The 16324-nt window shown below is 50.2% G+C and overlaps 2 protein-coding genes across 2 annotated transcripts in view; one reads left to right on the top strand and one right to left on the bottom strand.

Moving 5' to 3' along the window:
- Window positions 1-2591, bottom strand: part of LOC122366731 (protein MTSS 2-like) — a 70075-nt gene extending 67484 nt beyond the window's left edge. Inside the window, exon 1 of the mRNA XM_043339265.1 lies at window positions 2467-2591. The gene's annotated coding sequence lies outside the window, so the exon portion shown is untranslated. The remainder of the gene's footprint in view (window positions 1-2466) is intronic.
- Window positions 2592-4431: 1840 nt separating this feature from the next.
- Window positions 4432-16324, top strand: part of LOC122366725 (Krueppel-like factor luna) — a 65514-nt gene continuing 53621 nt past the window's right edge. Inside the window, exon 1 of the mRNA XM_043339259.1 lies at window positions 4432-4619. Coding sequence (XP_043195194.1) covers window positions 4491-4619 — 129 coding nt within the window. The 5' untranslated portion in view covers window positions 4432-4490. The remainder of the gene's footprint in view (window positions 4620-16324) is intronic.

The raw sequence follows: 16324 nt of genomic DNA, 5'->3' as shown, positions 1-16324 counted from the left end.
CACCAGAGACAGACAGCGGGCACACGGGCGGCGGGGAACGGATAGCGGGGAGCGGGGGCTGGTCAGCGCCCGAGGGGAGAGTCAGTGTGGAACCAAACGAACAGCGGGGAACGGGCAGCGGATATGGACAGCGGAGAGCACATTAGATGGCTCAGCCGGGGCTGGTGGGCAGCCACTTAAATTTATTATTTGTATCTCTAGGAATCTTGGGTTTGGTGTTTTTTTATGCACTGTCGTTGAAATGAAAATAACAGTTTATTTCTTAGAGAGGTCATGGGCGGTCATGGCCCATACCCTGCCCCTGACAGCAAGGATACCTACTAACGACAGACGTGAAGTCTGAAAGTGATTTCTGACAAGTGACAGCAGTACACCATCCATGATTCTCCTGTGAGATCTGATCGGATCGTTACAGTGATAAGCGCTAGTCATTAGCGAATCCCCAGGGTCATACACCAATACAGAAGCTGTACTTACAGGGACTAACGGGGGGGATTAGGGGAGGGAGACGGTCTGTAAAACACGTCATGTTGCATAAGCTTTGCAGGTTTTGGGTAGCAACAGCTCGGAAAATCACAAATCGTGATATGTGCAGGATAAGGACAGACGTGAGGTGATATTAGTGGAAATAATTATCTGACAGGGATAAAAAGAGCATGGGAAATATATCCCTCCAATGACTCGCGCGATATCACCTCATTGCTAGGGATGAGAAAGGAACTGGAAAAGACAGTAAACGATTGATGTTCCGTAAAACATGTTGACATATCATTCTCATGTGTTTATGCAGCGCGGACATGGCGTTTATAAGGGCAAATCATGTAAATTGTGGAATTGATATGCTTCGATCGGCAATCAGTTCCAATCCACGGGATGACTATTGACTACGGATTATAATACGTGAAACGGATAGCCGACTTCCCTCGATCACCGGCCATATGGGTGCGACCACAAAAATGAGTTCAGCGATTGATCACTCTAGTCAAGGTCTTCTATGACCAATGGTCCTGGATGATAAATCGTTTGCTGGGATACGGACGATCAAATCCGGGTAGCGACAATATAAAGCCCGATCCCCGACAGATATACCTATCCAGAAGGCATTATCGATTTAGGATGAAAAGTTGCAAGACAAACTTCGATTTCTTTTCTTTTCAATATTGAAATAGCAAGAAACTTTTGGACAAACGATCACGGAAGCAAGCAAAATGTGTTAGGCATAGGTAAATATAGGTACCTACTCAGCACTCGCTTGACTGGGACTTTGACGGAAGGTAACAATCGCTGAAAACCGAGAAGTCAGTTGGGCAAACTAGACCTTTGGAATCAAAATATGGAGGCATCAAAAGATTGATTCCTTTTGGGCATAAATGCAGACCATTTCTAACTTACCAATCACATTAAAATAAGAGAGTGTTTCATGAAGGAGCATGCCTGATCTTGAACAGAAATGCTTGAACTATCTCCTAAGCAAAATAATAATGTTCCTATCATAACAATTTGAATTCCATAGGTAGTGAAAGGCAATCAAGGAATTGATTCACTTTAAACAGATAATCATAATATTGATTCCCCATCAGCTGGCTAATCATTATTTTGATTCACAGGTAATGTTAACAGATAGGGAACAATGACTTGCAAGAATACAGCATTTATCTTGCTATTAATCTCATTTAGTGGTATCCTCAGCACCACAACTGATACCTAAAGCATTGTTGTACTTTACCTTCACTACATTTGATAACAATTCACAATTTTTAAATGTCAAGAATACAAAAACTGAAGCAACAGGTAAACACCATATAAATAATATAAAAGCACTACAACAATGATAATTAGGGGTTTAAAAATTTCATTTTGCCATTTTACACAAATACTGATTGGTTAGTATGTGATTCATGATACAAAAATAACATACAGTGTGATTTCCTCAAAACAGCTTTTATGTGATGGACAGTGGCTCTGTCTTTTTCCCATTCACAAGGCCAAAGGGACAATTTCTTAGCTTTGAGGTAACACTTTTTGCAAACCTACCACATTTTTCTACCTTTTAAGAGAAAAATCTCACCGTCATGGGCCTTTTTTCAACCGTAACGATTCATTTGAAGTCAAAAGTGTACCCAAATGAATCAAAAAATTGATTCCATGCCCATATTTGGTCATGGCTCCTCCCACCAGAATCAAATTATTGATGCCTCCATATTTTGATTCCAAAGGTCTAGTTTGCCCAACTGAAGTCAGCGTCTACGACACTGAAGAATTGCGTGACAAGCAGATAACAAAAAAGAAAATATCACAGAGTTACAACTACCTTCTACTTCGATGACTTATAATCAAACAGCGTATTAGCACAAAAGTTCATAATTGCAATTCTGATTCGTCCATTATTTCATTATCGGATTAGTTGACAAAAGAACACAAGTCTCACAGAAAACGCATGTCAATCCAGGACAAAACGAAACTCACCTGAAGACTGTGATGAATTCTAGATATCAAATCAATCCATCCCAGGAGGATCGGTAACTTCAATAAACCCTTCAGCAGCAGAAGTCCGGTGTGTACCCCTACACTTCCACGACCGCTCTCCGACTGGCGCGCCAGCTGGCGATTGTAAACATCCGAGCGCCGACTCGTGTGTCGATACTTCAGCGACATCTAGCGAGGGATGATTCAAGCACAGCTAGGCTTCAGAAAGTGGATAATGGCTAGATGACGCAGCACACGATGCTAGATGGCGCGCTCTGTCAAACATGGCAGCGTCGGCAGCGTCATCTGTAGTACTGATAGTTCGTGATTTTGCCGCCAGGACTTCATTGCTCAATTGCGGTAAATGCTGCGAGGAGTAGGTAAGGTCTGAGGTTGAGGAAATTGTTGCCTGGTTTCGAATGTCGTCATTTTGTTACTTTCAATAATATAGCATGTGAAGTTAATGATTATCAGCTGTTTTTTTTTCAAGCAAATACAAACTCAAGGGAAGCCGAAAAACAAAGCTCCTTGATTCTGGAGGCCATGTTCAACAGCGAACCACAGGACAGGACGGCAAACTGCGCCGGACTTTAGTGCCAGCAGATCAAGGGCACATTGAGGGAAAGTAGTTGGTGAGTGACATCTTAGGTTTTTCTTTTACCTACCTTATTTGCATCGTTTTGTTGGTAGGTATATGAGACTTAGAAATCCTGAAGCAATACATAGGTATCGGTATGCCAAAGTATCGTCGGAGATCAGATCCTCTCGTCGTGCTTGCTGTGGCATATTTTAAGGCACTTACTGCATCCCATTCTGGGACGCAGCCCCCTCGCCTTGGGACGTAGCCCCTGCTGATTTGACCCACTGCGTCCCTGCCCTGTGCCCTGTCCGGTTCCCTGACCTGTGCTCTGCTGTGTGCCCTGACCTGTACCCTTCCCTCTAAAATGTCCTGTGCCATGCCCTGTAACCTGCCGTGCCCTACTTTCTGCCCTCCTCAGTGCCCTACTCTGTTCCTTGCCCTGTGCCCTTAGTCGTAGCACGTGCACTGCTCAACTTTGGGACGCAGTAAAAAATTGTTAAACTATGCCCTGTTGTAAAAAAGACTTTCCTTGCGGATTGCATTGATGTTTTCCTTTTAAGCTGTCGTGACTTTCGTCGCTTTCTTTCAGGAGCAGCAAGCTGCGGTCTGCTGACATGACCTCGGCTGACCGAAGAGCTCTCCAATCGTTCATAATGCGTCTATCGGACCCGACGAACTGTTGGTAAGACAATCTCGTCTCGGCCTTGGGTCGTCATTCGTCAAATATGATCATCCATAAAAAGTGTAGCAAAGCTATGTGGCAAGTTTTTAGATACCTACGGCTGTTACGGAAAGTAATGATCAATCACAGCATCGGCATGGAATAGTTGGATACTGTCTCAATCCTGAATATAATACCTAAGTCCCAATCACATTTTGAGTTTGAACTGTCTAATGTCCAGTGTTCATGTTGCGACTAAAAATGCTGCGTTCGCATCGTGTCTTATCTCTGTCCATATTATACCTACTTTATGTGGGATTGTGGGCATCAACAGGTCCTGATCTGCAGTTACATCGTTGAACTGATGGCCATTGCATTATCTGCTGATAAAGTAGCCTGTGAATGGGCATTGTTTTGTTGTGTGGTAACTGGTAACTACGTGCTCAGTGCTCAGCCATTTTCGTTGAATGTCTGCACACCACAATCCCGCGCCGCTGCTCCCTCACCCCTCCCCCCCCCCACAAATCGTCCCCACCGACGGAGAGAATCCCCGCCGTATCCACATCCGTAAACACCACCGCCGCCCTCCCATTGGTCCACAGCTCTGCCGTATGACGTCACACCGGCGTACGGCGGCGCTGATTGGCCGCCGGCGGCGCCAAGGCCGTCTGTACGCTGGGCCGTCGGTAGCGACTCTGACGGTAGTCAGTCGACGGACGGTCGGAGCCCCGGGGCCGGCAGCCGACGCGACGGTGGCGAGCGGACGGTGCGCGGCGCGTGCTGATGGGTGGCCGGGACGGCGGCGGCGCCATGGATGTGTACCCGAGCGGCAACATCTTCCAGGAGCTGAAGCTGGTGCTGGATAAGGGCTGCTTCCTCTCGTCGTGCTCGCTGGAGGAGCGCTGGCAACAGGTGGGTCACGTGACACACGTGCGTTTGTTTATATACGTGTGGGCGTGCGTCACTACACATACGCCAGACAAGGTCTTTATCATGGCATCGCCTGATTGCACTTGATATGCTCTGATCAGCTGTGTAGCTCTCTGCCTGCCAAACCCATCATTCTGCAAGCATTAATATCCATAATCAGCATTCAGTACAGCGCACAGCGCAGTGCCCTTCAGACCTGCCTGCTCGGGTCACGGCTCATGTGAATGCGAAACCCCGGCCGGCATTCCAGGCAGTCACGCGGGCGTTGATAACTGAAACAAAAACCCCCGTACCGCCCGGTGGCGGCGGCGGCAGCAGCGCTGTCGAACCCCGGCCTGATCAGTAGTCAGGAGCGGTGTAATCCGTTTACTCTGCCGAAGGGAGCCGGGCCTCTATAATGACGCTGCTGGTGTCTGGAGGCGGTGGGTCGCGCGGCGACGGCTCGAATTCAGTCCCGCCCCTCCCACGGGTAGGGGTCGCCCTGCCAGTCGGCCGTCCATGCTAATTTGTCGCTTCGGTGAGCGTCTTGCAGCTCGTCAGTGTCGCTGTGATGATGGAGCCGGAAGGACTTGCAGCAGCTTTGGTGGAGGATTTGATGTTATTGACCGCATAGTCTGGTCACCGTTGTTTATCAGCTTGCTTATGATTATTCACCCTCCCCTTCCCCCACGGGTAACCAACTAACTAACGTTCAACTCAACCCATAACTAATGCAGCTGGAGTGTTGTGCACCGTTTCCGCTGTTTTCAATTATAGCACACCGACGTAACGCAAATGAATGCGGCGAATAATCGATTGGACATACCGCGTAAAACGTGCGCTGTCTCGTGTTGGTGTCCCGTTCAGTGAGTGTATTGATCGCCAATCTACGGAGCTGACACGGGGCGGCTGTTTTTGTTGTGTTGCGACGCGTGCCACGCGGGAAACCGGCTGCCGCCCCCAGCTCACTACCACAGCCGAGCTGCGCAGTTGTGGGTGAGGTAATCATTACGGCGAATAAACGTAGACGGTGACTCACCGCCCCCCACCCCCACCCACCCCCCTTCCCCTCGCCCTCGGTAACTGTTGTGGTAAAAGGTCACGGCGAGGCTGATTTCTGGCCATCTGTCAAACACCCAGTGCACGGGGCGGGGCACCGGCCTTGGCGACCTGACCTACCCCGCGCCCGACATTTACACCCGCCCCGGCACTCCACCCGTGAGGCTGCGTGCTACGCAATGGTCCGTATATGTCGGGGATAATTATCTAGCTAGCCTCTCATCGTCGAGACGGAGGACTTTGTTCCCAGCCGGCCTTCCAACTCGGTCTTATTTCGGTACAAACTCTGAATTCCTTGCCGGCTGATGACACTTTATAAGCCTACGGTCGAGCTAAAAATGTCGATAGATTTATTTGTCAAACTGCACGACGTAGTTGACAAAGTTGACAGTTACGCACGTGCTTTTGCGCGTGACTGGTCGCTCACGGTCACAGCGCGTGTAGCAGCAATCAGCTGTGAGAGTGTTGTGACTTTTGCAATCATCTCTGCTCTGCAGTGTGTGTATGTGTGTCTGTGTGCTATTTCGTTTGATGTGTTATGACGTGCGGGCGGCCGCGAGAGCGAAGCGCTGACCAAAACAGCCTGCACAATGTCGTAATCGTCATAATTCTGGGTGGGACGGATGCTGGAGAAGATTTTTGCAAGTCTGACAGCGTACAAAGGCCATCCCTTGTATAAAACATTCTGGGTCACACCGATGCTATTTTTCCACTGTCTTCCGCTTCCCTTCCCCTGTTTTTCAACTGTCCCAACTCTCGGCTGTTTCTGCGACACACTCGCTGTCTCGCAGCTGCAGTAGTCCTCTGACCCGAGCTGGCAGTGTCGTCGGCCCGGCCCGGGTCGGCCCGTTTCTGGCCCGGCCCGGTCCGCTCCCGGCCCGGGCCGACGCCGACGGCCGGTCGTCGCAGCCGACGCCGGCGGCAGGAGCAGCGGCAGCGGCCCAGCTGTGGCCCGCCGAGCGAGAATCAATACCTACACACGCGCCACTGTGCGGAGCGAATTGCACGGCAGCCCGGCACCGGCAGCGGCGATGGAGTTTGTGCCTGTGGCCGCGGTGGTCAATGGTAGCGACCCGGTGACCCTCCATGTCTGGTTTGTCTGATTGATTCTCCGAACATCGTCTAGGGTTAAAGTCGTGCCATTCGCTTTGGGTCAATGCTCCTAACGTGACCTGTGGATCAGCCGAGAAAGTGGGAAAAGCCTGGCCAGGGACGCTGTTACTTTTCCAACATGCTTGGCCAGCAATAGAATGGTATTTCCGTCTCACTGCATCATGCAGGCGACATTACCATTCAATTCAATCAATTAATCGAATCAAGCACTCTGTTTCTTTTCCTTCAAAGGGAAAGGCCGGCACAGGTGGGCGGTGGCCGGTTTTCCAGGGCAATACACTTCGTTGGGCTTTCCGTTACTCCTAAACCATCGTCCCCAATTTTTGGTCCCGCTATGCCGGAGAAACTGCGCTCCATGGGGGATCCAGCGGCGCCGCTCCCTGCTCATTACGGGTGTGCCGGGAGAATCACGCGACACCGGCGGGTATAGCCAGTGGCCGGCGGAGGGCGGGGGAGGGCGGAGAGCATCACGGTGCCGTCTGCACGCAGCGGGCCGCCGCCCCCGCCGCCGCCCCCGCCCGGGCTGCCGCCGAGCTATCTCCCCCGATCGGCCGCCCTCCGCCCACTCCGCCGTCCGCCCAGCCCTCCGTCCGTCTGTCTGTCTGTCTGTCTGTCTGTCTGTCTGTCTGTCTGTCTGTCTGTCTGTCTGCCCGTCTGTCCCAGCCCGCCCATCCGCTGTTCCGCGGAGGAGGTGGGCGGTACGTAGGCGGAGGCCGAGACAGCACACCTCCTCCGGTGGTAGTGAGGGACTGGTCCGCCCTCGTAACAGATACACCTGGCCATCGTGGGTGTATTTTGACCTCGTGTTTTCCATGAGCGATTCACCCCTCCCCCTTCCATTGCACCCTGCAACTACCCATTTGCTGTCTGTTAGGACATCTGGGCGCTTACTTCCGAAAACGTAGGTACTGTCCCCACTCTTATCATCGTCCCTATACTTACTACAAACGCCTCGGTATAATAAATTACTTAGTCTCCAGGTGATACCCTCATCGTAGACATAATTACACGACACTTGACACATACAAATGTCACATTACACCATCTTATCGTGTCCTCAAGCTGACAGTTCGTCTACGTGGCGACGTGGGGCCTCGTCTGCACTGACAGGTCAGGTGCAGGAATGTGGCGAGGTGGTGTATGAGTCAGCGCGTCACCCGAGGTCCCGGCGCTCCATCAGACAAACAAGTTCGACCTTCACGGAACAGAATGTGTCAAGCTGTTTGAACGGTGATGTCATCTACTTGTCATCTGCTGAGCTAGTCCTCGTAGGACCTTATAAAGTGCCATTGAGCTGAAGGTTTGAGAGAAGTTTCGTTGTGGATAACTATTTATGTAGACGGTCATGTAACGTCTGCTTGACGCATTGTATAACCTACTTGTTTGAAGCACTAGCGTTACCGTTTTCATGAATTAACGAATGAACTGTTGAGTCTTACGTGCCCAATGCCGGTGAGCCTATCCGCACCGACTACTTCGGCGTCGCCATGAACCAAGGTCATCCATGAACCGTACAGCATACCTGTGCCCCGGACTTCCGTCAGTTCTTCATATACGAGCCTGGTGATCAGCTATGCTAATGACGTGTCCATGTCCCGCGGGTGGCTTTCAGCGGTGGAAAAAATGGGCACCTCGTTCCGCCGGTCGAGTGTCGAACACAACACATTCCCCGCAGTGTGCCATGTTCGACGGACGAACTCATTAGTTGACACTCGTATATCGTGATATTCCTGATGCATTCTGGTGTTCTTCGTCGTGGTAACTCGCTGAAAAAAAAAGCTGAACAATTTTCTTCGGATGGCGGAGTCAAAAGTTCGACTGTCCTGATGTGGCGTAAACTTCCAGTTCGGCTTAGCCCAAGTTGATTCCACAAAGTACAAACCGAGTTAGCAGTGCAGGGTCACGGTGAGGTCATACAGGTCACAGGTCACCGGAGGTCAGTCAGCTGAGTCGTCCCGCTGAGGCTGAGGTGCGGCTCCGGGTTCCGCGGCTGTTTTTGTGTGTCGGCCACTAAATTACCAGCTGTTTGTGCTTTTGTCTGTAATTGCCCGACTAGCGAGGCGTAAGAGGGCTAATGCATTAGGCTGTTATTTTTGCTGCATGAATGCAAGGGAGATAAATTGCCGAGTTTGCTACAAGTGTAGCTCCGTCACACAGCATTTGCATTGTTTAATCCTGCGTCTTCTTGCTTTATGTTTCGCTTCTAGTAAGAACTTGTACCTGCTTTATTTGCATGCATGAGTGAGTGCCTTCTTTACATCGTTCTTGCTTTACAATTATCGGCGACTGGCGTGCTTTTGTTTCTGACACAAAACATTCTTGCAATGCCTCATCTTTCCAGTTCCCCTGCTTCTCTCTCTCTCTCTCTCTCTCTCTCTCTCTCTCTCTCTCTCTCTCTCTCTCTCTCTCTCTCTCTCTCTCTCTCTCTCTCTCTCTCTCTCTCTCTTTCTCTCTCTCCCCCTCTCTCTCTCTCTCTCTCTCTCTCTCTTTCTCTCTCTCCCTCTCCCTCTCCCTCTCCCTCTCTCGTCTCTCCCTGCCTGTCTCCCACTATACCCCGCTACCGTTTCGGACTCAGTTTTGAGCCTATTCACCACAGCACCATCCCGCACCGACCACGTAGTACAGAGAGAGGGGGTGAGTCTCCGGCAGAGGACGGGAGCAGAGGGCAGAGTCGGAGAGGAGACCGATCCGTCTTCCGCCGACGGCGGAATTACACGGCCGCGTCGCGTTTGCCGACATCGCCGCCGACACCCTCCCGCCGCTCTGCCCTCCCTCCCTCCCCCTCTCTCTCCGTTCCGGCGGGCAGAAACTAATGGTGACTTATTTCATTACAAGCCGGCGGCTGTTATTTATCAGGTGGATTTCGGTGGTGTCAAGGGAGGCGCCATTGGGGTCCGGAGGTGCGCCGGAACTGCAGCAGATAGAGCGGAGGTGCGCCGGTTCTGTCGCAGATAGAGCGGCGCTGTCGTTTAGGAAAGCAGAAGTTTCTGCGGTATATGCTCCAGTGTGGTTGAGACGAGTGAGATCCACGACCTCTACTAGGCTCTATTTGGTTGGCGAGCTGGGAAAACATGGAATATAGGGGAGAGTGGGGCAAAGCGGCCGCCCTAACGCTTCTCACGATGCCAACGCTTGATTTTTAAACTTGGAAAGATTCTTTCTATACCAATGTGATCCCTATTAAGTTGCCTTTTATTTCAACTGCGTTTTATTTCCAAAGGCGTTCACATATGAAAGATATTGACAAAACTTTAAACCTATGCATATTGGCCACTTTGCCCCATACCCTGGGGCAAAGCGGCCACCGGCGTCTTCTCAAGTCCCGATATGAGAAACAAAATAGTTGCCTCGTGTACGACTAGGGTATTTGATGGTGACAAGGTTAAGCGAGGATGGATGTTTACTTTATCATCTTCCACCTGTAGGTAAACAAAGAAAGGATTTTCATGAAAATAAACATTTAATTGCATTATTTAGTAACTCATGCAACTGAAAAGTGGCCAAGATGAATGCATGACGACACATTTGAATATAAATGATGTTTTTTTATCCAGATGGAAGCAACTTATGGCCAATTAGGGGGTGGCCACTTTGCCCCGGCCACTTTGCCCCGCGCATACCGTCCGAGACAAAAATATTCCAGCTTAGCTATTAGTGGGGTAAAAAACATTAAAATTGGTAGAATACCTGTACGATAACCATGCAATGCATGGACAAGACCGCTTATAAAAATTCCAAACGGTTATGGAATAACATAACATTTAAAAATTGTAAACATAGTTGGTAACCTGGCAAGAAATGCTTTTCGGTGTTTCACAGAACAATGGTGATGGGCCTGAAACCCCGGTCTGGCTCATTCGAACGACCGTGAAGAGAAGTACAATTGGAAACCATAAATTGGAACTGACGCCAGCTATGAAGGGCTAAAACGATGGGTGGCCGCTTTGCCCCGGGTGGCCGCTTTGCCCCACTCTCCCCTAATCGCTTCGGTCAGTTTCAAAATGTTTGTGGAAAATCAAAATATCCGTGAAATTTATTATGTTTAATCGGATCTTTATGTCATCTACCTACCTTGCATTTTGATCTGTTAAAGTTCTAACAATTTATTTTCGGCGATGGACACATTGGGGGCGTTCCACGACAAATCGACAAATAAAAAATTAAATTTGCACCCTCATATTTTATTCTTCGTTGAAAACTGGTGTAAGGGGTTGTGATGGGCGGGGAAGCCAGCTGTGGCAAGGATTTTTTTCTTCGAACAACGGTTTCCGAGATATAGCCTCGGGCAATTCCTTGAGTTCGCGCTGCAGCCCTATGTTTGGCGGCCTATAACTCAGAAACTATTGCTTTTTACGATAAAAACTTTATATGGTTCAACACACAATCAACCAACAAACATTTTGGCTATCTCGGATTTTCAATTTTTGAAAATTTTGATCACGTGACCTTTTGTCCTATTTTTCGAAGAGTGACCTTGATATTTTCCCCACTGAAAGTTGCAATTTTGTCTGATGACGATTGAAGCCTTATCAAGTGTCATTCATATGCAATAATAAAAAAAGTGGTTATCGCCCTGCGTTGACCTCAGGTCAGGTCATTTTTATGACCTGTCCATTATTACGAGCGGGAGCGACAGCGAGATCTCGAGAATAAAGCAAGATAGCGACAAGCGGTAAACGGTAAAGGGTACACACGGATAAGGTCTATAATTTTTACTGAGGTCATTTTCAGGTCAGGTCCAAGATGACGTCACAAGAGCTAAAAGGAAGTCAAAATAGCGGCACTATACATATATATGAAGTTTTTCTCGAATAACTTTCAAGGTATCCCAGCTAGGAACAAACTAATAGCACCATCGTGATCCTCTCGTCGATCCGCATCGAAACATAAGTATTTTGACCTCGAAAGGTCGAAAGGTCAAAAGTTGACCTTAGGTCACGTGATCTAAGGTCAACTTTTGACCTTTCGACCTTTCGAGGTCAACATACATATGTTTCGATGCGGATCGACGAGAGGATCACGATGGTGCTATTAGTTTGTTCCTAGGTGGGATACCTTGAAAGTTATTCGAGAAAAACTTCATATATAAGTATAGTGCCGCTATTTTGACTTCCTTTTAGCTCTTGTGACGTCATCTTTGACCTGACCTGAAAATGACCTCAGTAAAAATTATAGACCTTATCCGTGTGTACCCTTTACCGTTTACCGCTTGTCGCTATCTTGCTTTATTCTCGAGATCTCGCTGTCGCTCCCGCTCGTAATAATGGACAGGTCATAAAAATGACCGGACCTGAGGTCAACGCAGGGCGATAACCACTTTTTTATTATCGCATATGAATGACACTTGATAAGGCTTTAATCGTCATCAGACAAAATTGTAACTTTCAGTGGGGAAAATATCAAGGTCACTCTTCGAAAAATAGGACAAAAGGTCACGTGATCAAAATTTTCAAAAATTGAAATTTCGAGATAACCAAAATGTTTGTTGGTTGATTGTGAGTTGAACCATATAAAGTTTTTATCGTAAAAAACCAATAGTTTCTGAGTTATAGGCCGCCAAACATAGGGCTGCAGCGCGAACTCCAGGAATTGCCCGAGGCTATATCTCGGAAACCGTTGTTCGAAGAAAAAAATCCTTGCCACAGCTGGCTTCCCCGCCCATCACAACCCATTAGACCAATTTTAAGCAAAAAATAAAATATGAGGGTGCAGGGCACTTGTCGATTTGTCGTGGAATTGATCAAAATTCGTCGAGCAAATTGACGTCGCCGGTCTGTCATCGCTTGACCCTTTTTAGGATGAACGGTGCTCCTGATGATTCGGCGGCTAGGGTGGGCCGTTGTTCAAGGGGTGCCGCCTCGGGCCTTCTCAAAGGCATGATATGTAAATAGTTTACGTTGGGGCTTAAATGTTGCTCAAATTCCATGCGTAGTCCGTGGATGATGTCATGCACTTGCGTGGGATAATGTTGGAACGCCTAGGAATGTAAGCGGTTTAACAAAGGAGTGCATACCAGAGAGCTTCGCTTCCTAGGAGGTAAAATTGAACGGCATGCAATTGCAAATATGTAGCTATAAATATATCCCACGGTTGAGTGCCCACAAATTGAATTCCCTGAACCATGAAGGCTTTTGTCATATTGCCAGCTGCTGCATACCTACCAAATACGCGCAGCGTATGTATACCTAACCTACTACCTACCTACATTCTAAATGCGGATTCACCTCACCGGTCCCTCCCACTCTCTCCCCCACCTCTCCCTCTTCCTCTTCCTCTCCCACCCTCTCAATCGGCACTCCGACCCTGCGTCAGATTCGCCGTAAAAACGCACCGCTGAGAAACGCGCCCGGGCCCAGGTGAGCGGCGTTGAATGGCGCGCATGGGGCGGTCTGCGGCGTTTTTGCCGCGGCGGTGGCTTTCTCGCGCCGCGGGACGTCGCGGGTCACTGTCACGCGCGCCACCACTGTCCTGTCCTGTCCTGGGAACTGTCCTGTCCTGTCCTGGGAACTGTCCGCTGCTCACGCGAGCGAGGGTCGACCTGCACCGTGAGAACTGGGTCTAGAGCCAATGATTGCCGTTATGTAACTTTTCCTGGATTTGATACCACCCCTGGCGTCCTTGCTTATCACGAGCTCGAACTATATGATGAAGGCACCACCAACGCCTCATCCCGCCAAGTCACCAAACCCCTCATCCCGTTCCGCCGCCTATGGTCCAAGTAGTTACGGGATGTCGTTAGCGAAGACTTGTACCTGCTGCTCTTTTTGCTTCTTCGAAGACTTAATAAAATGTAGCCTTCGTGGTCACCATCATGCCTGATGACCTGTCCCTTCATCACCGCTTCATGCAGCCTGAGCACCAACTTTCCCTTCCTGTTCCCCTTCTTCCTAAATCACCTCACTCTGAGGGATCCGTCTGCGCCGTCACGTCGTTCCCGACTCCCAGACATCTTCACCGTCAGTCCCATGTACTGCTCGCCCCACTCACGGTGCGAAGTGCGAACATCCGCCGTCACATTCCTCTGTCTGGCAGATAACACCACACGCCAGCCACGAAACGGCACGACTGTTGTACCGAAATTCCGCACGGCCCCATCTGTTGCGTTCCGGCGTTGTGGCGCCGATAAGCCGCTGAAGCGCTTGGCGGATTATAGAGGAGGAATTTTTATTGGCTAAATCATAAACAGGTTTGAGATATCTGGCAGGGTGTCTGGCCTTTGATACCGGAAAATACAGTGAATGAAATAATTATTTCCTTTGATTCGAATACGTTTTGGAATGCTATTGCAAGTTCGTGATGGCTTATCTAGCCAACCCATGAAATTTACCAAACTTCTGAGGGTGCTGACCTGGGACTATTTTATTCAAGAAACTCATCTCTTGTTTGCATTTAAACGTTACATAAACGTTACATGTAGCAACACATTTGTTTATCACCTGTTGCCCACATCCATTACTCAAACGCTGTTGTAACTCGGGCCCCATACGGTGCGAAATTCCGTCGTTTGAGCCGCTTCAATACACTATACAGACGACCTGCTCCAGCACAAAATATGTACGGAGCGGGTACAGCCCCAACCTCGGCGTAACAGACGACACCTTCACCGTCCGGACACCTTCCATCCGACAGATCCCGTACCGTGATCACCCATCATTGGCCGGCGCTCGGGCCCAGTGGGTCGGAACGGGCCGCGGGCGCCGGTCAGCCCCCTAACTGATGTCGCGGGCACCCGGTCAGCCCCCTAAGTGATGTCTCGGCGGTCAGGAGCCAGCCGGACGTCAGATCCAGCTGGCGATAGGTGTGATGCGGCCATCCCCGCGGCCCGGTGAACCCTGAAACGATACAGGGGGATTGCCGAACTGGGATCGAGACGGCGGCCAGAGGCTTTACGGGAAAATACCGGTCAATTCGTCTGGACAGTCAGTTGAAGTTGCACGGTTGGAGCCAATGTAATGTGGTTGCGATTTGTTTGGATTGCAAAATACCAACCGCGAGTAGCATGGCTACTCTTGTCGGTTAGCCTGATTGAGTCAGTCAGCCGGCTTTCGAATACTTATGTAACATTTCTGTTTTATTACACAGATAAATCCATTGGTAATTTACTGGATCGAGGTCGCAATACCACAGTCAAGTGTGTTGACGGCGACCATTAGCCGATAGCCGTCATCCAAACCACTCAGAGTGCGCTCCGAGCGACTCGGAGGCCGCTCCTAGGACGCTTTTTACCTTGTGTCTGCCCACTCAAGGTTGTGTAAACCGTTCGCCGCCGGCGCTGGCAGAGGCGGAGCGGCGCACGGATGGTCGGCAGACCGTGTCTTCTCCGCCCCGGCCCGGAAGTTTGTCTAGAAGACTGTGTGGGAGGCTGTCGAGCTTCTGCCCTCGCCCTCGCCCTCGCCCTCTACCGTTCTCGCCGCCGCCTTTGCCACCTCTGCCGCCCTCACCTTTGCCGCCCTCGTTGCAACTGCCGCCTCCAGCACTCCCTTGCACTGTCACGATCGCCAGAGAAAATGTCGAAGTTCCGAATGCCACAGTGCGCCGTCCACCAAGCGCTCGACGGCACGTTTCCGGTTCCCGGGCGGCCCGGCTCGCCCGCTCAGCGGTTCGATTTCCGTGGCTCGGTGCTCGGAAACGGGCCCACTCCGGGCAGTGTTTCTGAAAATTGTCCACCATTGTCAGCAATCGGCGTATTTGTCGACGGCTGGGCGATATTGAAAGGCGTGAAATCAAAATGACAGCCGATGCTGATCGTAAAAGTTACACAAAGGCAATAGCAAGTCAATAGAACAACTCTTTGTCGCTTGTATGTAGTCCGCGATGGACTCTTTCAGAATCTTCAAAGCTACAAAAGCTAATAAGCTAAGCTGCCGTTGATAAATGGGCTCAACTGTCTTTGTCGTTAGTTTACTGCCTTAGATTAACTTCTGTTAAGGATGCGGGCAAGCTTCTCGAGGCGGGGGACTGTTATTTTCACATTAATCATCTCGAGAAGCGAGGCCCTCTCTGTTACAAAACCGCCTTCAGTGGGGCCAGGCTGCTTGGGTAGGCGGTTAACCCAATTAAGCGCCACACCACACTAACGTGACCGACACCGGGTCGCAGCTTTCCTTCGTCACTGTCGAACAATGGAGCCGCTCCTCTCCCAAACGCCGATCTGCCGCGCGGCGCCGGCCCGGCGTTATTGACTGGGTGCTGCGGCCGTGTGGCCGGTCCCCTGCACGGCTCCCCTTCTGTGGATCCCAACCGCCCCACCAACCCGATACGGACAATCAACGCACCGCCGCCGGCCGGCACGTGCCCTGAATGGGCGAATTTCGCGTCCCTCGCGCCGGCCCCGCTTGTGACACGGACGGCCGCTGGACGATCCGCCGACACCGGCTCCGACCTGTGGGCATCCGTCGGTGAGCGGCGCGAGGGCGGCGGACCTGAAGACTGAATTAAAGTCGAGCTAACCAGATGACCAAAGTGTTTCAAAACAATTCACCGTAGCTGAAGGCCTTTTCTTTAAGCTGAGGATTCCCTGCCTCTGAGATTCGTAA

Source organism: Amphibalanus amphitrite, unplaced genomic scaffold (assembly GCF_019059575.1).
Source record: "Amphibalanus amphitrite isolate SeventyFive unplaced genomic scaffold, NRLGWU_Aamphi_draft 000827F_arrow, whole genome shotgun sequence".
Lineage (NCBI taxonomy): Eukaryota > Metazoa > Arthropoda > Thecostraca > Balanomorpha > Balanidae > Amphibalanus > Amphibalanus amphitrite.
The sequence above is the reverse complement of the archived record's forward strand: the minus strand, read 5'-3'. Positions and strand labels throughout refer to the sequence as shown.